The 25895-nt window shown below is 42.8% G+C and overlaps 1 protein-coding gene across 2 annotated transcripts in view; it reads left to right on the top strand.

Annotated features, from left to right (window-relative positions):
* The window catches only part of N4BP1 (NEDD4 binding protein 1), a 57829-nt gene extending 32914 nt beyond the window's left edge, over window positions 1-24915 (top strand). For both annotated transcript variants that reach the window (XM_027513680.1, XM_027513681.1), the window contains 6 exons: window positions 3328-5021; window positions 11529-11659; window positions 13210-13306; window positions 15627-15734; window positions 17669-17776; window positions 19559-24915. In XM_027513680.1, coding sequence (XP_027369481.1) covers window positions 3328-5021; window positions 11529-11659; window positions 13210-13306; window positions 15627-15734; window positions 17669-17776; window positions 19559-19916 — 2496 coding nt within the window. In that variant the 3' untranslated portion in view covers window positions 19917-24915. The remainder of the gene's footprint in view (window positions 1-3327; window positions 5022-11528; window positions 11660-13209; window positions 13307-15626; window positions 15735-17668; window positions 17777-19558) is intronic.
* Window positions 24916-25895: the final 980 nt, after the last annotated feature.

Genomic DNA, 25895 nt, shown 5'->3' on the forward strand with positions numbered 1-25895 from the left:
GTAACTGAAATGTCCCTCAATAGACAGATGATTAGAAAACTAGTTAAGAGGACTTCCCTGGTGGTCCGTTAGTTAAGAATCTGCCTTGCAATGCAGGGGAGGTCAACAGAGCAGCTAAGCCCTGCATACGCCAACTAGAAGAGTCTGTGTGCCGCCTGAAGCAAAAGATCCCACGTGACATGACGATCCCATGTCCCACGGCTGAGACTCGATGCAACCAAGTAAATAATCCATGTTGTAGAGTAGTACTCAGTGGTGACAAGAAATGAACTGGTGGTACATGCACCAACTTGGATGGATTTTAAAGTGTTACATTGAGTGAAAAAAGCCAGTCTCAAAAGTCACATATGGTGTAAGTCTTTATATAACATTCTCAAAATCACAGATTAATGGTTGCCAAGGGTAGGGATAGTAGATGGAAGTACAGTAAAGTGTGATTATGAAAGGATAACATGAAGGAAATCTTTGTAGTGATAATTCTGTATCTTGATTGAAGTGGTGTTTTCATGAAATCTATACTTGTGAATTAAAAGATGCTTATTCCTTGGAGGAAAAGCTGTGACAAACCTAGACAGTGTATTAAAAAGCAGAGACATTACTTAGCTGACAAAGGTCCGTATAGTCAAAGCTATGGTTTTTCTACTAGTCATGTATGGATATGAGAGTTGGACCATAAAGACGGCTGAGTGCCAAAGAATTGATGCTTTCAAACTGTGGTGTTAGAGAAGACTCTTGACAGTCCCTTGGACTGCAAGGAGATCAAACCTAAAGGAAGTCAGTCTCAAATATTCATTGGAAGGACTGATGCTGAAGCTGAAGCTCCAATACTTTGGCCACCTGATGTGAAGAGCTGACCCAATAGGGGGAAAAACCCTGATGCTGGGAAAGGTTAAAGGCAGGAGGAGAAGGTGATGACAGGGGATGAGATGGTTAAATGATGTCACTGACTCAATGGACATGAGTTTGAGCAAACTCTGGGAGATAGTGAAGGACAGGGAAGCCTGGCGTGCTGCAGTCTATGGGATTGCAAAGAGTCAGACATAACTGAGTGACTGAACAGCAATACTTGTGATAAAATGGCATAGAACTATATGCACTCACTGTATAAATGTAAATGTCCTGGTTTTGATTTTGTACTGCAGTTATTAATATGTATTATGTAATAATTGGAGAAAACTGGGTAAAGAGTACACAGAACTTGTATGTACTATCTTTACAACTTCCTCTGCAATTTCAAAATAAAGTTATCTTTGCAATTTCAAAATAAAAACTTCAGACCGCAGTCTACATGCAACATAAGTTCAAACAAGTGATAGTAAAATGTTGCCCATTTGGAAATCTTAAAAAGACGCTCACATTAATATTTAACACTGCTTGTACATCTAGGGAAAAAGGACAGTTGATAACTGTATTTTGTGTTTAACACAATTACCATGGTACAAAAGTCAGTTCAGTCACTCAGTTGTGTCCGACTCCTTGCAACCTCATGGACTTCAGGACGCCAGGCCTCCCTGTCCATCGCCAACTCCCGGGGTTTACTCAAACTCATGTCCATTGAGTCGGTCATGCCATCCAACCATCTCATCTTCTGTCGTCCCCTTCTCCTCCCGCCTTCAATCTTTCCCAGCATCAGAGTCTTTTCCAAGGAGTCAGCTCTTCACATCAGGTAGCCAAAGTAGTGGAGCTTCAGCTTCAGCATCAGTCCTTCCAATGAATATTCAGGGCTGATCTCCTTTAGGATGGACTGGTTTGATCTCCTTGCAGTCCAAGGGACTCTCAAGAATCTTCTCCAGCGCCACACTTCAAAAGCATCAATACTTCAGCACTCAGCTTTCTTTATAGTCCAGCTCTCACAAAAGTAGCTCTGATAAATTGTTCTTTTTTTTTTTTAAGGCTCCTCTGTCCAGCATCAGCTATTTTTATTCTTTACTAACAAGCCCACAAATATTCCAGGCTTATCCAAAGGAGCCTAAGGAAGTACAGAACTCACGACTGAACATTATACTACTTGGGTCGAGCTTTTCCCCTTGTTGTTTCCCTTGTATTCCTTATGTTTCATCTCCTCATCAGGAATTTTGTATTCTAATTGTTTAAGCCTGGAATATGTACACATTTGTATATAAATTATAGGAGAAGTTATGTGGCCGTGGTAACACGTATACATGGTAGGTGCGGGTTTGTAAAGCCTCATAACTACATAGATTGAACTTTTAAATGGCATCATTTTGGATAACACCAATCTAATTTTAGTTTAAAGTTTAGATTGGGTATCCCCAGGCTGTCTGTCCAGAAAGCTTTCACTGGTAATTTAAAGTAACAGTGTTTTTACTGTTTGGAAAGCACTTATGACACCCTGTTGTTAGAACTTTACATTCATTATTAAATTGAATTTCTTCACAGACCTCTGAAATTGCACTAGTCTCTCTCTCTCTCTTTCTTTCATAGTTGCAGAAACCAGGCTGAGAGGGGTTAGGTAACTTGAGCAAGGTCACCAGTTGTATGGCTGCAATTTGAGCCTGGGAACTGACTCCAGTGCCCAAGTTACTAACAACTGTGTTCCACTGTGGGTCTGAGGGCTCACATGTTTACTTGATTCACACTTCTCCCTCCACTGGCAACCAAATTGCTCAAGAATCCAGTTCCCTTTCTTACCTCGTACAGGCCTCTTTCAGTACCAGATTTCACTAGGAACTATAGCTTTATATCTGAGAATGGTGGTACTAGTCAGCATTCTCTGGTTCTTTATATTTAGATCTACATCCAATAATGACAGAAAACAGACATAAAATTACATAGGGTATATACATTGTTCCAGCCAGCTAGAAAAATTTTTGTTGTTAAACTGATCTTGTTTTAAATGCCTTCAAAAATCAGTCTGTTTTATCTGGAAACAATAGTCGCAAAGAAAAAGCCAAGGTTTGTTTTAGAGTAAATCCTTTGACTTAACTCCTTTCTGAATTATGTCATAGTAGTAATAAATGACAGCTTGTAGCAAGCAAAGATGTTTATTCTTTATAGGCGTAAATAAATCCAGTCTTGGTCATTATCAACTGTGCAGCTGGGCAAACTCCTAAAGATTGCATTGCAAGATACACTATTGAAAATGTTACAAATACCTGCCTTTTACGCTTAAATGCAGAGTTTTCAGTTCCTCTGAAAACAATTAAACAGCTTATATCTTTTATTTTAAAAACATGGTATTTTTTTCAAAGATATTAGCAGGCTTTTGACTTTTGTAAGGTTTGGTATTTGTATTTTGTATGTAACATAATATGTGCTGTAAAGTGGTTTTATAAATTGATCTAATTTCTTATCTTCTCTTTACAGGAATATATTAAAGGAATCTGTGAACCTGAACTAGAAGAAAGAGAATGTTATCCCAAGGCCATGCACTGCATTTTTGTTGGGGCACAGAGCCTGTTTCTGAAGAGCTTGATTCAGGACACCTGTGCCGATCTCTGCATTCTCGACATCGGTCTCCTTGGCATCAGGGGAAGTGCCGAAGCTGTGGTCATGGCTCGGAGTCACATTCAGCAGTTTGTAAAGCTCTTTGAGAATAATGAGAACCTACCCAACAGCCAGAAAGAATCAGAGGTAAAAAGGGAATTTAAACAATTCGTTGAAGCCCGTGCAGACAGTTACACAATGGATTTGTTAATTTTACCCACTTCCTTGAAAAAAGAACTCTTGGCACTCACCCAAGGTGAGGAGAATCTATTTGAAACAGGAGATGATGATGTTGTTGAAATTAGAGATTCTGCACAAGCAGAGTTTACACAGAATGCTGCCACAGGGCTGACTATTTCCAGAGATGAAATTGTTTTGCAGGAAGATGCAAGAAATAAAGCGGGGACTCCCGTTTCTGAGCTCACAAAACAAATGGACACAGTCTTTTCTAGTTCACAAGATGTACTTTTTGTTCCAATAAATGGTGTAACCCCAGATGAAGAGGCACTTTCCAAAGACAGAGTTTGTCACAAGAGGAGGTTTTCTGATTCTGAAGAAAGGCATACCAAGAAACAGTTTTCTTTGGAAAATGTTGAAGAGGGAGAGCTTCTACATGATGGTAAGACATTAGCTGGAAGTGTAATCATTGACGTCTCTGATTCTTCTACTGAGGCCGAAAATTTAAGTCCAGACGTAAAAGACACTACTGAGGAAATGGAGTACAACATTCTCGTGAACTTTTTTAAAACCATGGGCTATTCCCAAGAAATTGTTGAAAAGGTCATTAGGGAGTATGGGCCATCTACTGAACCGTTATTACTCTTGGAGGAAATTGAAAAAGAAAATAAAAGATTCCAAGGAGACAGAGAACTTTCACCTGGTACTGTGTATCCAGAGACCAGCAGAACCAAAAATAAAGGTGTCTGTAGCAGCATAAATGAGCTTACAGCAGATTCCACTCCAAAGAAAACACAAACTCACACACAGCAAAATATGGTGGAAAATTTTTCTCAGTTACCATTCAGAGTTGAATCAAAACCATGTACCTCAAATTGCAAAATTAATACTTTCAGAACAGTGCCAGTAGAACAGAAACAAGAAATCTGGAGTTCAAATCAGAACTACATTTGTAACATAGACCTTGAGACCGATGGCCCTTTACCCGCTGTTGTCCCTTCAAGTCCCAAAGAAGTTGTCAGTTTTGTTTCAAGAGGAGCTTCAAGTCACCAGCCCAGAATTCCGGTTTTTCCTGAAAATGGTTTGCAGCAGCAAGCAGAACCTTTGCTTCCAAATAGTATGAAGTCTGCCTGTGAAAACCGCTCGAGGTGTTGTAGCTCTCCTCAGTCTAAGCCCGGCTGTCCACCCCTTTCTCCACCGATGCCGCTCTCCCAGCTGTTACCTTCAGTTACTGATGCTAGGTTGGCGGGACCTTCTGAGCATATTGATTGCTCAGTTACGGGGGTTCAAAGATTTCGAGATACTCTGAAAGTGCCCTACAAGCTGGAATTAAAAAATGAACCAGGGAGGACGGATTTGAAGCACATTGTTATAGATGGAAGCAATGTTGCGATTACGTAAGTCCACTCTCTTCAAATTATAGCTTTCAATAGGGCTCTTAGCCGTGTCTCAGAATTGCAGTGTTTATAGGAACTATCCTGTGTGTAGTTGACCCCATTCTCTGGCATTGTAGACTCTTTCTTCACTCTGCTGAGCCTATATTTCTGAGGACAGGGAATGACAGAAAATTTGGCTTTTCACATTGCATTTCCCAGTGATAAGCAGTATAGAGACTTAAATCCTCAGGTTCTTAATGCTGTCTTAACACCACTGGGTTCTGAATACAAGGATGAAGCTTAAAACAAAAATGAGATTTCTTTTTCTTTTTCTGTACAACATGCCAGGTCTTTACCCTAGAATGTGCAGTGATAATAGGCATGATGTACTTCTGTTATACTTTTGTTGATAAGAGTGACAGCAGTTTCCTTTCAAAGGAATTCTTCAGTTTGAGTTTCTTTATGGGCCTCTGCTCTTACTGAAAGTTTGTATAGTTAAAGAAGTTAAATGATCATTTCTATTTAGCCTGTCTTAGAACTCTAAGGGGCAGTTTGATATAAGGAGAATGTAGGGGTCAGAGTCAGAGTTTCCGCCCACTGGGAACCAGCTGTTTGACCTCAGATGGGTTTCAGCCTGCTTGGTTTCACTTGATACAACTTTTTGCCCTGAGATAAAGGACATCTTTATCATGCTGTTTCAACAACTGCTAGGTAAAATCTCTCTCTGGTTTTCAAAACCAGTCACTCTACTGATTTTGAAGATGTCTTTAGTTCAGTTCAGTTCAGTCTCTCAGTCGTGTCTGACTCTTTGTGACCCCATGAACCACAGCACGCCAGACCTCCCTGTCCATCACCAACTCCTGGAGCTTACTCAAGCTCATGTCTATTGAGTTGGTGATGCCATTCAACCATCTCATACTCTGTCGTTCCCTTCTCCCCCACCTTCAATCTCTCCCAGCATCAGGGTCTTTTCAAATGAGTCAGCTCTTCACATCAGGTGGTCAAAGTATTGGAGTTTCAGCTTCAACATCAGTCCTTCGAATGAACACTCAGGACTGATCTCCTTTAGGATGGACTGGTTGGATCTCTTTGTAGTCCAAGGGATTAGCATTTTAAGTAGCTGCAATTCAAGAAAAGGGGCACCTGGACATGGAATGAAGGAGAAGTTGAAATACAGTTGGCCCTCTAATGATGTGGGGTTGGGAGCCGTTGACCCCCTGCATGGTCAGAATTAACTTTATTGTCAGCCCTCCATAAAGCTGTTCTGTATCTTTTAGTACTGTAGTATTTACTCTTGAAAAAAGGTCCATGTTTAAGTGGACCCTGTGTTCAAACTTGTGTTGTTAAAGGGTCATATGTACTTTCCTGAATTGCTGGATGCTTATATGACCTCTTTCCTAGGAGTTCTAAAACATCAATTAATCCCCTGATTTTTCAGGAATACTTGATAAAATTGAAAAATGAATTGAAAACTATTATTAAATTATGCATTTATTACATACTTGTTATTTTTTGTTAAATTTTCAGAGAAATTCACAAGAAGATGATATGATGAATTCCACACATGTTGGAATTCACATTCATTTGAGGTTCGCGTGTGCCGTCTCCTAGCTTCAGTGATTATCAGCTCAGGCCTGTCTCGTTCTGTCCTTTCACTTTGTTTCATCTGTGCCCCACCTGCTGCCTTTCACCCATTTTGAAGGAATTTTCAGATATCTCATTTCCATCTATAAATATTTTAATATTTTAGTATCTATTTTTTAAATATAAAGATTCTCTTGATTTTTATTTTTTGAATGGTGCTGTTCTTTGCTTTCAAAAATAAGAAAAGAAAATGCCAGCACTTCACATGTAAAAGTGAATATAGGCAGTAAAAATATGTAATCTGGTTGTCTTCATTTCCAAATAATGCTGTTTATTGTCATTTCACTTTGTCTTTTGGCAGTTCTTTTGGGGGGAACCCAGCAAATGGCCCACAACTGTATGGCATTATCTAAGTAAAAATGTAAAGTACAATTTCAATTACTCACAGCCCAAGCCCTACAGCAGTTCCTCATTGTTACAATTTCTTGAGCCTAATGATGATATAAAATTTAGGTCACGATTATGAGTAATATTAATCCTTTTTCATTTTTCTGTATGTGGAGAGATTTCCCAAATTGGTGTTCAAAGACTAAGAAATGCAAATTAAGATAGAATGAACAATGATAATGATACTTTTAAAAAGCCTTTTTGTAGTAACTAGTGTACTTCTCAGAGGAGTTACTGTTGAAATTTATAGTCACACTGGCTGTACAGAACAGGATGTTTTTGCATATCTGGTCCCTCCTACTTTGCCCATAATGCCCCCAAGCCATTGTGACACCCCAAAACACTGTTACATAATTCCTAACCTCGTTCAGTACAGTGCCATTTCTTTTGAAAACCACTGGATTAGTGCACTAAGGGAAACTACAGGCTGATTGAGAGGATTTTAATTTACTTTGAATTCATAGATGTCTCAATTAAAAGCAACTCTTTTACAAAGGATATATTATCCTAGGCAGACAGACTTATACTTAATTTGATGGAGATTGATCTCAAAATGTCAGTAATTAAAATTAACTCTTATTCTGGGAAGAAACTGTTTAATGGGTACAGGGTTTTTTTTTGGAGTGATGGAAATGTTTTGGAACAAGATACAAATGGTTACACAACATTGTGAATATACTAAATTCACTTTAAAATGATTATTTTACATTGTGTGAATTTCACCTCAATTTTTTTGAGTCAGAAAAAAAATTATCATTCTAAATCAGCTGCTTCAGTTTAAATGGGAATTACAGACTATAAATTCCATAAAAGTGATTCATGTGTATTCAGCTCACTGAACTATCCCCAAGGTCCATGGTGCCTGGCACATAGTAACCACTCGGTGACAATGTGTTGAATGAATTAAAGACTTAATGAAGATTAGGATTATTTAAATGACTTTTCACCACCTATTTATAGCTTGGTCTTCCAGTTGCTGTAGTAAATCAATTTGGATTACATTTCAACAAATATTTGGAATCTTAAAACAGAAACACTTGTTATATATCAGGTACTGACTTTATCTTTGAAAACATAACCTTTACACCAGTTTTATGGGGTAAAAATTATCTGTAATATACATAACATGAAATGGCTTGAAAGTCTTGTCCAAGATTATGCAGCTACAAAATTTTGACCCATGATACAGTTCTCCAGAGCCATCGTACACCCCACCTCTTCCCACAGAAGTTGAGATTAAATTTTTAGACCTTAGAGCCATTGGATACATTACTCCTGAGTTGCTTAAGCACTGCTGAGTAAACCTCACTAGCTTGACCCAGCTAGTTGGGGAAGTAGTTAAAAAGGAAACTTGAGTATTTGAGCAATAGGTTTGAACCCTTTCTTAAAGCCACTCAAGCCCACTCATCCCTGGGTTTCTGCAAAGCCTCATTTATTTGCCAGGCCAGTGTGATGTCTGCAGTTTCTAACACACCGTGAGAAATTCCGAAATACCCCATTTAATGCTGCTGATTATGCATATCTCTACTTGGTTTTTCCCCTTTGTCACCGTGAATGAGTCAAACGATGAGTAAATGGAAATTGTATGTGGTGTATGGCTAGACATCACCGCAGTGGCCAGATAACATTTGGTCTCTGTCAGTCTGAAACTTCAGCAAAGAGCACCTGACTTATCTGAATAGATCATTTTCCATGTAGATGAGGTTTGTCCGTTCACTTGCCTATATATTGTAACCATTTTTTCATGGTAGTCATATATCAGGGTTCCATGGCTCTTGTTATTAAATGGAGGCTACAGGAAAGAATTCCTCTTTCCTGGGTAACTCAGAAAGGGTTTTTCTCTGTTTCCGCACACTGCCCTGCCTGGCTCTGTGATGGCCCTGCATTTTAATCTGTTTTATCAGGTATTTATCACCCATCTCCTCTCTGCTTTGAATCCTTTTCTTTCTAGTTGAGTGTCTGCTACAATACAGAAGAGGAAGACAACACAATGGTGTAACTTGTCTCCAAGTATATGGAAACAGAAGTTTAAATCTCCCTTGAGAGCCTGCACATCTGGCTTCTCAGGCTTAATATCTGTTAATTCTCTATTTGCATCTGGGAGCCCCAGAGCTTTGGCCTTCACCAGGGTAGAGAGGTATTATTATATGTGTACCCTTTGTCTCTGAGTCAAAAAAGACATTTGGTCTGTGTTTACCTGTCAGCAAGTTGCTTTTCTGTGATTACAGAGAGGCTAGGAGACAGCACATTTTTTGCTTGATTATGATATGAAAATAAAAGTGGGACCTTATTATTTTAAATTCAATAATTTGGCTCTACTTGATTTTATTTCTGTTGTTTTGTCTTCTGAATTAGTCCATATGTTCTTTACCAGAAGTTTGAACTGCTATTTATTCCTGAATCAGCTCTAGAAATTTTTCAGGGTATTAAAAATGTTTTGCTCTAATCACTGAGGATAACTAACCCTTTGAATTTTTTTTTTTTTTTTTCATTTATTTTTTAATCTGTGCTGATAGGCTTTGCTGCGCAGGCTTTTCTCTAGCTGTGGACAGCAGGGGCTGCTCTCTAGTTGCAGTGTGCAGGCTTCTCGTCGTGGTAGCTTTTCTTGTTGCGTAGAGCACAGGCTCTCGAGCACACAGGCTTCAACAGTTTTGGCACATGGGCTCAGTAGTTGCGGCTTCCAGGCTCTAGAGCACAGGGTCAAGAGCCTAGTTGCCCCTAGGCTTGTGGGATCTTCCCAGACCAGTGATCAAACCCGTGTCTTCTGCTTCGTCAGGTGGATTCTTTACCACTTAGCCACCAGGGAAGCCCCTGGAATTTTGTTTTCGTGCTAATGTTTCTAGAAATTCCACTTTCCCCCTCTAAGCTTGGGAGGCGTTCCAGGGCAGTAGAATTTTATCTACTGTCATTTCCCTCCTTTTCTTGAAAAGCTTTAGTCGCTTGATCGTGTCTAACTCGTCGTGACCCTGTGGATTGTAGCCCACCAGACTCCTCTGTCCATGAAATTCTCCATGCAAGAATACTGGAGTGATAGCTATCCCTTCTCCAGGGATCTTCCTGTCCCAGGGATTAAACCCAGGTCTCTTGCATTGCAGGTAGATTCTTTACCATCTGAACCACCAGGACCCAAAGGAATGGACTGAGACTTTATTTCCACTTAGTTTCTGCTGTTGCTGTCAACAGAAACATTTAAGGAAAAGAGGAAAAAGAGTTCATATACATTTGTGTCTGATGAATTAGCTAAGAAGGCACTTAATAAGCTTTTTTAGTGCATGTCTCTCAAGACTAAGACCCTCTGTACAAAAACTACCTGCCTCAAGCCGATTTTCCAGTAACAAGTGTCATATTGCTACATTCCTGCCATATTTAAATGCTTTTAGATAAACAAGCCACTGCTAAGTTATTTCATCAAGAATGGGTTTGTTTACTTGTGTACATTTCCTGGAGTGGAGCTGATGCCTGTGGAGTCTGATTTATGATTGACTGAGAAGAGTGGGTTTTAGCCTCTAAAAGGAGGCATTTCTGAGCCACTCTTCTGGATGTTAGATGCTTGTTACAGGTCCAGCCCATTCTTGCTCCATGAAAACGTAGATTTAGCTGGGGACCATACCACTGGGGCTAGTTGAAAGGGTTAAAACCTCTGCTTTTCCTTAACTGCTGGAGAATAATTTTAAAATATTTTTCTTCATTTGTTTTGAAATTGGTTTTGGGGTGGGGAAACAGTTTTTAATCCTCTGTACCATGAGTTACAAAGTAAGGGCCCGATCTGGCCACCATGTTCTGGTAAACATGGAACGTAGCTCCAGCCCCTCTCTTAGAGTTGGCAGTTCTGTGGTGCGGCATGTCTGGCGCTCACTCATGTTCAGTACTGTCCCTTATTTAATTACTTTCCCCTTGCTGTCTGCTTCCGTCACGAGAATCACGTGCCATGGCCCCCAGGTAGTTCCATGTGAGCCTTGCCATCAGCTCGTTTCCTGGAAGCTGTAAACTGAGTTGGCTTCCCAGTTGTCCAGAGAGGGGATGCAGCCCTCCTGGATGGAGGCAGATGTATTTGAAACCCCTGGAAGCTGTGGTGGTGAGAACATGTCATGGGATCGTTCTGATCATAGCTGCTTCTGCTGCGGCCACAAATTCCTTCTAACATTCATCAAAGATTCTTGGAGGCCAGTGGACTAGGACTCTCTAGAATGGGCTCTTCATCTAAAACCAAACATAAAAGGTGTAGTAAACAAGTATAGCCCCGAAGCTCAAACTGCCCTCTACCACAGAAGCACACTCAAATCAACTAAATAAAATAAAACCGAAATCACAAAGCTATTGAGTCACATCTCCTGTCGTGGTTTCTCTTGGCTTTGCAAAGCAGCAAACTATTAAAGGAAATATTGTCCTAATTGTTTTTGTTGTTTGTAGATTTTACTTTTTCACTTTATCCTGGTAAAACTTAACATGCTTTAAACATGCTTTCAACTGAAATAAATTTTACTTATTTTCATATAGCCATGGTCTGAAAAAGTTCTTTTCTTGTCGTGGAATTGCAATTGCGGTTGAATATTTTTGGAAGCTCGGCAACAGAAACATCACTGTATTTGTTCCACAGTGGAGAACAAGGCGGGATCCTAATGTCACAGGTGAGGCAAACTGATTTTTCCAGGTTACTAATAATTAGGTAATCAGTTGGCTCTTAATTGCAACACACACTACTTAGAATAGTGCCATGTGCCATAGGCAGCAGCTTTAAAAACAAAACTAAATTTGTTGCATCCAGTTTAAAAAAAAAATCAGTTGAAGAGAGTTTTATAGCATAAGACATACTTGGGGGAGGGATGGAAAGTTTAATAGATGTTTATATAAAAAGTTATGTTAGTCTTCATTATATATCACAAAAATTTTCTTTGACTTTCTAAAAAGTTGATTAAATATGTCTTTCTACGAGGCTAGGTTTCTTCCTCTTTAAATAGTATTTTTGAAAATGATCATTTGATAAATTTGGAACCCTCCCATAGGATGTCTTTTTAACAGTTTGTTTAATAGCTTAATATAAGTCATTTATGTTCACTGTGTGGTACTGCATGGCTGACCTGCAGGCCACACACGAAAGATTTGAACTTATTGTGGATCCTGAAATATCCAGAGAAAGTTAAGGTTTTTCTTTTCTTGGGTCTTAATAGGAAGATTGGTGAAAGGGCTGTGCCAAGCAGCTTGATGCATCAGACTACCTGGAAATAAAGGTAGACTGGGAGGAGGAAGGGTGAGAACAGGACCCACCCAGCACATTCAGCAGGAAGTAATACAACTTAGTCGCTGTTGAGGTAGAAATGGTAAAAGGACACTTCCCAGGTATCCCAACTTCCCTCCTCAGGGGAAGTGTATTTGTCCTAGCAGAGGGTCCTTGAGAATGAGGCAGAACTACTCATTTCAGTCATTTTGCAGTAGGATCCCTGAAAGAGTCTTGTAAGCCTTATGTGCTTGCATTTCTAGAGCCATAAAGCACTGTGTTAGGACATTTCAGCCTAAGTCAGTGGTGAGTACCATCGTAGGGAATGCAGTAGTGGGAATCTCAGACCCTGAGCCTGTAGCTGCTATTTTGCCTATTACTCGTTTGTGGCTTTGGCCCTCTTTTATTCTCTGTCATGACCCACTCCCATGAAAATCAGTAAATATTTGTACCAATAACAGAGAAGAGATTAGATAGGGTAGCAATCAGAGGGAGATTTGACAGACTCTTGGAATAGGGACCAAGCAGACCTTTCTTGTGATCAGGACAGAACAGTCTGTCTGCCTCTCTGGCATCCCTCTTCTATTCCAACCCCTGCCCTCTCTCAGGGACTTGGCCCTCACTCTCTTTGTCCTCTGTTGCTTGTAATGTAGCGGAGAAAAAGTTCTTAATAGTAAGATCCTTTATGTATAGGTTTATGGTTTATTCTTCTTACAAAGCAGATAAGTTGAACATTTTTAAGTTTAAAAAATAGCTAAAGTCAATTTTTACATTACATTTGTTTTGGAATATGTCTTCCTTGATTTTCCCCCCTTCCCAGTAAGTTCATAAAATGCAAATGAGTCAATAGAAAAAAAGTTACCCACAAGTCTCCAAGTGAAACATTTGGGATGCTTTCATTTATTCAAACATCTGGGTAGATAGCCTTTTTCTGAATGTGTATTCAACTTATTCCATAAACAGAACAGCACTTCTTAACCCAGCTCCAGGAGCTTGGAATATTATCTTTAACTCCTGCACGGATGGTCTTTGGAGAAAGAATTGCTTCTCATGATGACAGGTATGAAAGGCTGTTTTCCTTTCTAAAGTGGGTGTGGGGTGGTGAGGAGCCAGCCACCTGCTCCACCAGACAGTTCATCAGGCACCTGAATCTACTTCTTAAAAGGACATGCTTGACCCGAGTTTGAGAATTTTAACATTCATAGTCTTTAAGGTTATACTAATACACTCAGGGACATTACCAAAGAAGCTATTGAGTTAAAAAACTTTTTTAATAAAACATGGCTGAGAATCTGTAAGTAAAAAGCCCATATTGAGTTGTAGTCTTTTTAAATACTTCCTAGAAGTAATGTTTGTCTTGTCTTAGTGTGGCAGCCTCAAGAGTGCTTTTTACACTTCCTCTGTCTCCTCCTGGTTATATCTGGCTGGTGACTTAGTCTGTCATTGTGATGCCTGAGCCCTCAGTATTTCTTCCATATAATAGAAGATGGTCTCAGCTGCCCCTCATGTTAAAGGAATAAGCTGCGTTTCTTAGGTTGGTACACTGCTCAGAGAGCAGGTGCTGAGACGAGTGTCTGGGAACTGAAGTGCTGGCCTCCTGCTCTTTACTCTCCTGCCCTCACCCTTTTTCCATCTGACCTCCAGCACTTACAGCTCCCTGGTGCTTTTGCCTCATTGTTCTACCACAGTGCTCCCTCACGTTGAAGACAGTGCTTAGCTTGTAACCCAAGGTAGTGAATGATGGTCAGATGGGTGAGAGATGAAAAGAGGAGCTTGGCAGGGGAAGAGAACTTGGAGTGAACAGACATTCAGCAAAAGGTCCAAAGGGCCTCCTCACTGACAACCCCTTGCCCTTCACCAGGCTGGTATGAGAGAGCAGATCTGGGGAGAATCCGAGATGGCATGAAAGAATGCAGGAGGAAGCACTTGGGGGTAGGGGCGTAGGTGAGAAAGTATTGGGAGATTGGGGTGGAGGGACTACCCTTGCTCCAGAGATCTGGGCAGGGACCCTGGAGAGCTCACGTGAAAAGGCAGGTTGGACTGCCAGGCTCACGAAGCGCCTTCAGATGGTTTTAACGCAGCAGCTTCCTTCTCACACCTACAGAATTTGAATGCATACACAAGTATGTCAACTATGTTTTCACTTAATTTATATGGCTCTCTGGGTTTTTAGCGGATGTGAACATGTGTCCTGATTCACAGTACACGCCCAGAAGCTTTACTGCCTATTTTCGTTAATACTTGTGGACAAACATTACTCCTCACTGTTCATGCCAATTAGAAATAATTTAAGATACTCATGCTAAATCATATTTACTTATCAAGGTTCCTAAGATTTCTGAAACTAATGAGGCTTTTTTGATCTCCTTTTAAGTACCCCCTACTGATAATAAAAGCAGTTGTTTTGCACCTTTAATTCAGTGATTTCACTTATTTTATTGTTTCATTATCTGCATTGCCTCAGACAAATGTGGTCATCCTGACTAGGGGATGAAACTCATATTGTCCTCACAGATCTCTCATTGAGAGGGTTTGAACACGAATAATCTCGAATAATGAAATAGAATTCTCTGTAATGTTTACTTGTTACACTTTTTGATCACCATATGAAAGTGAAAAGTGAAAGTGAAGTCACTCAGTCGTGTCTGACTCTTTGCGACCCCGTGGACTGTAGCCCACCAAGCTCCTCCGTCCATGGGCTTCTCCAGGAAGGCATACTGGAATGGGTTGCCATTTCCTTCTCCAGGGGATCTTCCCAACCCAGGGATCGAACCCAGGTCTCCCACATTGCAGGTAGACGCTTTAACCTCTGAGCCACCAGGGAAGCCCATATGATCACCATATATCTTCTCATAATTTGCATTTGCATGGATCTATAACTTGGACTAAACCTAATGGCAGTTCTGGACATCTTAAGTCAGGGCAGAAAATGTGCATTAGGCTAAAAAAAAAAATGGAAGGCTGACTGTGGCAAGGCTAATCTTAGAACCAAAGTACCATAGCTTAGCAACTGAAAACTGAATAGTGATTTCACAGGCATCAATTCTGATTCATTCCTTCTCTAGTCCTCATGCATTATCATATTACCACTCTATTGATAATACAACTTGTCTAGAAAAATGTATAAATTATGCTTAAGATTATTTTTTAAAAAGATTTTATGAAAACCAGGCCTTCATTTATAATCATTCTAGTAATTTCAGGTGTTCAGTATTTCAAGTTGATGTTCACTTGACAGGGGCTTAACTTTTCTGCATCCCAGCCTTGGTTAAATTGTTTTATTTTTCTGTGAAGAGGAAATGCTTTTGTTTTTTATAGTAAAGCTACTCTGAACCAGGGCTGCCTGCTTGCCTGTTTTAACCACTCTTATATTACCATAGGTTTCTACTACACTTAGCGGACAAAACTGGTGGCATAATTGTAACAAATGATAACTTCAGAGAATTTGTGACCGAGTCAGTCTCCTGGAGAGAAATAATTACAAAAAGGTAATACTTTTTTCTTTGTCTTTGGTCAGAGATGTTTTTTGTTGTTTACTGTTTGTTTTTTGTCCACCTTGGAAGCAGTTCAGGAGACCAAAGGTATCATAAGACTGTGCTTCCAATCCACAGGGTAGCTGGCCCCTGTCAGGAAGCGGGAGGACTGAGCACAGAGCAGCAACACCAGCAAGTGATGTGTGAACGTGCTCTGGTGCCCACAGGTGTCTTCTGTAGACCAGTGTCCCCTGGCAAGAGGTGTATCTTTGTGGTCCAGTTAGCTCTGTTAACTGTGTGATGGAGCAGAAATGACTACCTAGTTTGACCATGGCCTGATGCCGAGGGACACTTGAGCAAGTCATTGGGCCTCCCCCAGGCTTTACTCAACAGTGAAATATGAAGGCTAAGTTTGATAACAGCTGTGATTTCAGCAAGAGGATAGTCCCAAAATCAGTATGCTGACTGGGTTTTCACTTTGGGGAAAGGAAAGAATATTTCTAGTTTTTAATATCTGATACTTTTCTTGAGCATTTTACCATCAAAGTTTAGTCATCTGAATTGAAAGCACATTGAATATCCAAAATAACAAAGTTTTCTGTTTGTGATGACACCCTGAGTGTGTTCAGCTACATTAAGATCAGTGAGCACAGGCTTCCAGGACTTTCTGTAAACAAGCATCATCTGACAAGTACTTACCAAAAACCAGTAGTCTTATGGTAGTGCCAGGGATGAGTCATAAATGCCGGAAATCTAAAAGACATACCTTGAGATTGTGTATAACTGGTATATAACCAGTGTAACTACATACTTACCTGTCTAGGGGGTTTCATGGTTGCCTCTTGTCTGATATTTATGTTTTTTGAATCATGAGAGGGTTTTAGAATATGATACCCAGGTGAAAGTTAGTTACTATATGCATTTGACCCATATGCTGTTAAGAAACTTTGGTGATAGCTGAAGTGAGAATTGGTCTTTGACCTTCTGGGCTCAGTTAACAAGCCATTAATCTTCTAGCACATGTTTCTGTTGGATTTGTGCCCTGAGCTCATTGTCAGTATTTATCAGACACTCATCTGTGTATGCATAGAAGGTTTAAGTGCAGTGAAGAATCAGTCACACACCAACCCATTGCCTTCAGAAGTCATAAAGCAAGGCAGAAACCAAGATCCAGGCAGCAAATCAAGCATTTGGACTTTTTTTTAAAACATTTTTCTAGACTTGATAAATCATATTCAACTGACCTTCAGTATTTCTTCATACACTAATTCCCTTTTTTAAAAGAACATCAGTAGGTTTGCTCATGAGCTCATTAATTGAAAAATTAAACCTTTGTTGAGCACCCATTGTATCCTAAGGTGACAGTCTTTCCATCTTGTTTTTCAAAGTTATATTGAACATTATATTAGGAAAAGAAGCTGCTTCCCAAGCCCAGATAAAAATCTGAAAGTCTTGGTAAGAAATAAGAGGGCCAGTAGGTAAAAGTCTCTTACTCTGTTGTATTTGTATCCAAAAGAGAAAGTGGTTTCACTGGGGTGTGTTTGGTTTTCTTTGCTTTAGTGGTTAAGTGAAAGTCTCAGTCACGTCCAGCTCTTTGTGACCCCATGCACTATACATATACAGTCCATGGAATTCTCCAGGCCAGAATACTGGAGTGGGTAGCTTTTCCCTTCTCCAGGGGATCTTCCCAGCCCAGGGATCAAACCCAGGTCTCCCACGTTGCAGGCAGATGCTTCACTAGCTGAGCCACAAGGGAAGCCCAAGAATACTGACAGAAGGGAATACTGATAGAAGAACACCCCAAGAAGGGATGGGCAGCCTGTCCCTTCTCTCGGGGTCTTCCCGACTCAGGAACTGAACCGGGCTCTCTTGCGTTGCAGATGGATTCGGTTAAGCAGTCTTTTAATTTACTTTTTTCTCCCACACTGTAATTATTCTCCCTGTTGTAGATTGCTCCAGTATACCTTTGTGGGGGACATATTTATGGTTCCTGATGACCCTCTGGGAAGAAGTGGACCTCGATTAGAAGAATTTCTTCGGAAGGAAGTCTTCCTTAGGTATTTGTTTCCTTTTCCAGATTGTCTTGTGTTTACAAATTTGTTTCAGTTGTTTGTGCTTCAAGTGCAAGTGCACTCTCTCCCTGAGTATTATAAATGGTATTTTATTTTAAAAACTAGCCGTAAATTTAGTGCTGGTGAAATACAGGTGGAATGTCTTCCAGAGACCAAATCTTCATTTGTGGTCCATTTGGTTTTAATCCCAGAAGAGAGGATGGAGAGCCAGACTTTCTGTAGGCCAAAGAAGACAGAGCAGATTTTGCTAGTGGTCATTTACTAGTGAATGCTAATTAGGTTCTTTGTGTGTGTGAGAGTATCTTTTTCAGTTCATTTTGCCAAGTCATTTACTTTGAATGTTTTATGCTTATATGAATTTATTTACTATTCAGGAATCACTACCTGGGAAACTGTTGCTATCTACCTCACTGAGTAGAGAAGCAAGTATTCTATGTTTGTCTGAAATTAATTTGATAGCTTAGGTTTTCTTTCTTGTAGATTGGGGTTTTTTTGTTTGTGTTTAAAGACGTGTTTCCATTTTCAGAATTCTCAAGAATGGACATTGTCCATTCTTAAGTGGACAGATCGTATTCCCCAGTGATAGGCCTTTTCTCTTTTTAAAAAGTGAAATAAGCTACATTTCTGTGTATTTCTCAGCTGAAAGGGGTGTAAGCTCAAAGAAGTGAGAGACAGCTCCCCCAGCGTTTCAAGACAGTGAGACTTCAGAGCTGATCCTCTCCGTTTATGACAGGGCCTTTGGGGGATTCTGGGTTTGGATTGGAAAGGGCAGGTGGCTCACACAGAAGTGTCTTCAGCACACGAGACTGGCATGATTTCCACTCCCAGGTCTTGTGAATCATTTCTCTTTTGAGCCTTTGTGTTGTATTACACACTCCGTTCCCAAAGGTCCTGCTTCTCTACCTACCTCCACCAAGAGAATGGTAGCCATTTTAAACACCTGCTGAATGGCCATACATCTTATTTTTTCTTCCAAAGTCTTAACTTGGAAATTCTCTGCTAGGCTTTAAGACCTCAGGCCTGTGTGCAAGCATCAGGGTCCATGGGTCAAACTTAATGGAAGGAGAGTTCTGTCTCCTTCTCCAGCCTCAGCAGCCTGGCAGCAGGGTCAGTCTTGCCTACTCACATAAGACCCATTGAATACAAAGTTAGTCATTGCACCCTCTGCCGCACCGCTCCGCCCCGCCCTGCCTCCAACGGAGGGACTGAGCTTTTGAAGTTGGGAAAAGTGTTAGGCAGCCCCATTTCTCTACTGCAAGCAGAATCAGGTGGGGGGCTTTTTAATGGTAGAGATGCCCTAGACACACTCATGTGCATTCAAGTTGTGGACACCAACATCTCACTCAGACTTGAGGGGCTGGGGAGGCAGCCTCTCTGCCCAAAGATCCCCATCAGCCTGGCCCCACAGAGAATCTGAATCTGCAAGAGAGTATGGTCCTGCGTCCAGATCTTTTGAAAGCTTCCTGGTACACCCTGGTTCAGAGCCAAGCAGCTGGATGGGGTCAGTCCTCACAGCAGCAGGCCAGGAAATGGAGTGGCTCATAAAGAGCCAGCATTCCCTGTCATGACTGGGCTGGAATTGGTGTTAGCGGCATCCCCACAGGCCTGTCTGTGGGTGGTTGCCCTCCCTGCCATGGCTGCAGTCTTCTCTTGCCTTCAGAGGCCAGGGAGTAGCTCCTTGAGTTTTGGAGTCAGAAGCAGATATTTTTAGACAGATTTCTTGTTTGTCTCCTAACCTAGCTCACCAGGGCTTGCTTCCATTCACAGAGATATGCAGCCCCTACTCAACGCCCTGCCAAATGTGGGCATGTTTGACCCCAGCTTCAGAGTCCCTGGCGCCCAGGCAGCCAGCACCAGCCACCAGCCTCCGACCCGGATTCAGGGCACCCCACCCAGCCACTGGCTTCCTCAGCAACCCCGCTTCCCACTTTTGCCCAACCTTTCCAACATCCAGCAGAATCTGCCCATGCCAGCACAGAGATCTCCTGCAGAAACCAACGAGCTGAGGGAAGCCCTTCTGAAGATCTTCCCTGACTCGGAGCAAAAACTGAAAATCGACCAGATCTTGGCAGCTCATCCATACATGAAAGACCTGAACGCACTCTCCGCCATGGTATTGGACTGAAGGCTGTTGGGAACTGGGGCTCTGGGCTGAAGACACACACTCAAGCTAGTATCTGCATGTGCCAGCAGGAAGTGACATAATGTGAAAAAACCAATTTCCCAGTGGAAATGCTGTTGTAGTGTATAGGAGAAAAAAAAACACAGATGTTTTGTGTATAAAAAAAATCTGGGTTTTCAAAACCAGCTTTTTTATATATATACATTATGCTGCTATTACGGATTTAACATTTTCTGTAAAAGGAAAGTCTACATTTTCTGCCTGTTCAGAACTGTTTAATAGCAGTTACTCTTGAGTGCACTTACATTTTTATGTTTTTTAAACTATTTTCCTTAATGCTGAAAATATTGACAAATGGATATGATTAGCCTTTCTTAAAAAAAAAAAAAAAGTTGCTTTCTTAGGGAAAGCAAGAACTCTTAAAGTATATTTTCTTGAGATGACTATGTCACGTCCACTGACATGAAGTGTGCTCACCCTCCTAGCCTCCTCTACCCTCGCCCCTGGAATTAGAGTCCGTGTGAGTTAATTTTGCTCCTCTGGGGTCTTTGATTGGAGCCATTTGTGAGAGTGGACAGGTGATGCCACTAGATGGCACCTTGTGCCTAGCCACTGTTAATGACCAGGGCAGAGCTAGACGCACGGAGTATCCGGCTGGGAGAACCTTGAGAGCCCACGTAGTCCAGCCCTTCCTCCATTCCCACCTGGCAGAAGAGGGAACTGAGGCTCCAAGTGCCCTCTGTCTGGACGCGCCCAAGTCCACAGCTGTGAACTGGATCCCTCGTGCATGGCTGGGACACGCAGCACTCAGTCCCTGACTGGCTCTAGAAGTCCCATCTCAGCTTCTGAAGATGCTAGTGGGACGTGAGGAAGTTCAGTGAAGAGCATCATTATTACAGTAGTTTGGTGTCCACAGCCTTGGGAGATACCCCATGTGAAGTTTGTGCAGCTTTGCCAAAAAACTGGTTTTCTATTCTCAAGAAAGACCCAAGCCAATAAATAGCATTAGTAGCTTCTGTGGGGGCCCAGAGCCCTGTATTTATTTTTCCTGTGTTAATCTCTTTAGTGTTCTCCTAAGCTGCCCTTCCTATGGGTCTGTCTCAGAATTGATATCTTAGTATTGTGTTTTCAGTGTTGCCTAAATTCTGTGTCAGTGAAAATTCTTTTTCTGGATAATTAACTGTTAACATCTTTCTTGTTCTCTGGACCTTCAAAGGGCTTTGTATTTAATACTTGCTCTTTCCCCAGGCTGCTCACGATCAGTTTCACATCTGCCTTGTAGATCACATCTCTTGTGGCCCCCAGAAACAATTCCAGAGGACTCAGTGCCAGTTCGTTCTTCATGGTGAAGGGACTTAGTTGGCCATGAGCAGACCTGGCTGGCTCCCCCCAGTGCTCCCTCTAGGCATGTATGATCCTGCATCCCTCCAGGGATGAGTCCAGAGTCCTCAGGTGGCCAGATTTGGACTTCAGTCACTTTTTCTCTTGGATGCCTTTAAGATGCATTCTGGTGTGGAGCTGGTCGTCAGCTGGGGGTAGGATACCCAAGTCATCCAGCTGTGCACGTGGAGGACAGAAGGCAACTTCAGTCACAGTCCCTTGCCTCAGCTTCACAAATGATGGTTTTAAAAAACAACAGCAGAGGTGTGAGGCCTGGGTACCCCTCACAGTGACTTTACCTTCCAGGTCAAGTGGCCGTGCCAATCCAGCACTGCTGCTGTTCAGAGAAGGACCCGAGGGGCATGCCTTGATTGCCAGGACTTACCCACTGGTCTTCCTGGGAGGGGGGCTGAGGTGCCACTGATGCTGGGTAGAGCTAGCTAGGCCTAGAGGTCAGGAGTTTTCTAGGCTCTAGAAGTGACCTGACCTTTGAATTACATAAGCCTCTGTGATCTTAGTATTGTCTCTGAGAGCTCCACCAGCCCTTTCCTCTCTCTTGGGTGCAGGAAGGAAGAGTGCGGAAGGTAAGTGGGAGGAGTTTCAGAAAAGCATTACTTACTTACCTTGATAAATTATAACATGAAACAGAATCCACAGTTCTTTCTGAAATCTGTCAAGTATAGTTAAATTTAATATTTTAAAGCTCTGTTCTCAAACCATTATTTCAAGAAGTCATGACTTGTTCTCAGACTCCTCTTAATACTAGGCTCAGTGTTGATACTCCCAGTCTACCTCCCCTGGTAGGTTTTTGGAACCACCTTGGGGACTGTCTGTAGCAGTGTTTCCTGTAACTCCTCCAGGTGACTCTGCATCCTGTATTCCATGGCATTTCTGTGAAGCAGGAGGCAGGGCAGAGGGTGCCACCCTCCTTCAGTAGACTCGGAGAAGTTGTCCGGAAAAGAATAAGTAGGCAGTGATGCTGAATGATTTCTGGGCCTACATTCTTCCCCACACCCCAGACTGCCACCTGGGAGCAGAAAGACTGGTTTGGTCTTTCTGTCAAGTAGCCAGTGTTTGAGACCCTACAGTCCGGTGGCTAGAAAAACAGTAAGAAGGCTCGGCCGTCCTGGATGAAGGGTCAGCATTGTTCTGGCAGGCTTAGCAGCGTGTGGCTGTCACCAGGGACTCCGCTGACCTGTTGTAGCTTTTGGTGTCAGTGAGAGGAGGGATAATCTTGCTTTATTGCTTAGGCTTATTGTGGCATTTGTGGAATATGATCCACACATAGAATCCATGATGCTCTGAACCCCCACCCCCACTGAGTCTCATGCCCTTCCCCCCACCATGGCAAATGGCACTGGGCCCCCTGGAGTTGGGCCTTGGCACCACTCCCACCTCAGGCCCAGCCTGCCTCCCACACATGTCTGAGACACAGCCTTCCTTAAGGAATTTCTCCCCACCTCTACCTCCCCAGCAACCCTCTACGTCCCCACCTGTCCTCTTCCATCCTGTGTCCCTTAGCCCATCTCTCATCTCCCAGCTATAGTTTGTTTGGTTAGTTACTCTGACTACCCCATTTCTTCGTTATCTACCTCTCTCATTATTCCCTACATATTTCACATCCTGAGATTAAAACAACCTGATTTCCCTAAGGATCTCTGTTCATTGCTACCTTCGTTCCCCTTCCCACTTTTCACTTCTGTGTCTGCAAACTTGGCCTCCACCCCATCACATGGGATGAATCGAGGGAAGTCATTGGAGACCAGTCAGTTTCCAAATTCGGAACCCTTTTCCCAATCCTGAATCTGCATGTCCACATTCAGTAACCATAGCATGACGTTGTTGACCCTTCAGTTCAGTTCAGTTCAGTCACTCAGTCCTGTCTGATTCTTTGCGACCCCATGAATCGCAGCACACCAGGCCTCCCTGTCCATCACCAACTCCCAGAGTTCATTCAAACTCATGTCCATCGAGTCGGTGATGCCCTCCAGCCATCTCATCCTCTGTCGTCCCCTTCTCCTCCTGCCCCCAATCCCTTCTAGCATCAGGGTCTTTTCCAATGAGTCAACTCTTCGTATGAGGTGGCCAAAGTACTGGAGTATCAGCTTTAGCATCATTCCTTCCAAAGAACACCCAGGACTGATCTCCTTTAGAATGGACTGGTTGGATCTCCTTGCAGTCCAAGGGATTCTCAAGAGTCTTCTCCAACACCACAGTTCAAAAGCATCAATTCTTCGGTGCTCAGCTTTCTTTACAGTCCAACTCTCACATCCATACATGACCACAGGAAAAACCATAGCCTTGACTAGATGGACCTTTGTTGACGAAGTAATGTCTCTGCTTTTGAATATGCTATCTAGGTTGGTCATCAGTTTCCTTCCAAGGAGTAGTTCAGTTCAGTCACTCAGTCGTGTCCGACTCTTTGCATCTGTTGACCCTTACTTTCCCTATTTTCTGAGATTTCCCTCACTCCTAAACAGTCTTCATTCCTTTTCCTTCTTTGACCTAAAGGCCAGTTCAGCAGAAAGACCAGCTCAATAGGTGGTTTCCAAACTTCAGACCAGCTATGGGACGCATGATGGGGAGGGCAGTTCTTAATACAGATGACTGGGCACTACCCAGAGGTTTATTTAGTAGCTCTGGTGCAAAGCGTGGAAATCTGCCATTTCAGCAAATTCCCTGGATGGTTCCCACACAGGTGGTCCATGGACCACATTTTGAGACACACTCACCCTTAGAGATCAGCACACTTCCTTGACTCGAACCACCCCCTCTTTGCTGAAGTGACTCCCAGCTCCAGCCCTGCCCCTTATGAGTGCATATTTAGGTCTACCTAGAAGCCCTGAGACATCCCCAGACCCACTGCCCCCCAGACCCTCTGCCTGCATCTGTTCTCTTGTCTTTTCCCACCTACTCTGCCACAAGGTCCCCGCATCCACCGTTGTCCCTTTTTGGCCATTGCCCCCCACCCCGCATCTTGTGCTTATGGCCTCCCTGTGGGCATCAGCCTCTGACCTGTCAGCCCACCTCACAGCTTTCCCGCCTCTAACTACCCCCTTGAGACTGCACAGCTGCTAGATTTATCTTCTGAAGATACGCTTCTGCACACCCCTGTTCTTGCAGTGACCAGTGGCTCTCTTGACCAGAGTATCAAGTTTAGACCTTCCTGAGCTTAGTATCCTTGGCAGTCTACCTCCCAGTCGTACATGATGGCCCACTCTGTATAGCCCATCTGTCCACTCACTGCAGCCACACAATTTCCTCAGTTACCTGTGGGCTCCCACTCCGAGTGAATCTCTTCTCTGCTAAAAATGCCCTTTCTCCCAGATGGCTTCCCCCTCAAAGGCCCGGCCCTGGGTCCTCTGTACCCTTGCCTAAAGCTTCTGAGCAGAAGCAGCCTCATGGTGTCTTGTGACCCCACAGCACTTGTCTTGCTTTCGGCACTTGCCGCTCTGGTTGGTGTCGCTGCGGCTGATTGTGTGCTCTGTCTTACCTCTCTTTCTAGACTGTGAGCTCCTCGTGGGCAGGGCTTTCTGTGTTCACTCTCTGTGTTTCCCACGGCACCTAGCGCAGTGCCTTGCACTTAATAGGTGCTCAATAAAGTCTGCTCAATTGAACTGGAGGATGGTGCCTTCTTGACAGCGGCATCTAGCAGCCAGCAAGGCCTTCAAGTATCAGATTCTCTGCAGTTGCTCCCTGGAACCCACTACTCTTCATTTTTCCTTCTTGTCAAGTCTCTAACACCACCAGGTCCGGGAATGGGCACCTGCCCCCTGCTGAGCCAAGCAGTGTGCTCTGACTTGCTGCCCACACGGTGGCCAATCTAGGCCAGTCAGAGTACGCCTTGTGATTGCCCCCTCTGGTGGTGGGGGCTAAGATGTGTCATGCTCAGATCTGATGTAGGCTGTTTTCTGCCCTGGGTGGGAGGCAGGGTGGAGAGAAGCGGAAGCATGACAGTGTGATTCCTGTTGTCATGGAAACATGATGGCACTCACACTCTTCCCCAGAAGCCTGTTACCCTGACACGCTTCAGTTTTTCTTTATGTTGGGTTTATATCCCTTGAAATCAAAGACTCTTAAGTGAAATACATATCAGTGTCCATACACTTGGCAGATTAAATAAGGGAGGCTCATCACATCTTTAGGGAGATCCCAAAGACCAGTGCTCCCCAGGTGGCTCAGTGGTAAAGAATCCACTTGCCAAGCAGGAGACCCGGGTTTGATCGTGTGTTGGGAAGACACCCTGGAGGAGGAAATGGCCACCCACTCCAATATTCTTGCCTGAAAATTCCATGGATATAGGAACCTGGCGGGCAACCATCCATAGGGGTCACAAAGAGTCAGACACAACTGAGCGACTGACCACACACAGCAAGACCAGTGCATCGGTGCTGCAGAAGTGTCCCCCTGGTCAATTTTCAAGGAATCTCAGGAGACTCCACCCCCACACTCAACACAGACTGGCTCCTCCAGGGCATCTTCATCCTCTTGCGGTTGTGTCTCACAAACGCCTTCATGTAGATTTCCTTGCTCTGTCCCCTATCTGGACAGAGGCCAGGCTGGCTGCTTAGGAGTTAGGCCTTCCACATTCTGCCATGCCCT

Source organism: Bos indicus x Bos taurus, chromosome 18 (assembly GCF_003369695.1).
Source record: "Bos indicus x Bos taurus breed Angus x Brahman F1 hybrid chromosome 18, Bos_hybrid_MaternalHap_v2.0, whole genome shotgun sequence".
NCBI lineage: Eukaryota > Metazoa > Chordata > Mammalia > Artiodactyla > Bovidae > Bos > Bos indicus x Bos taurus.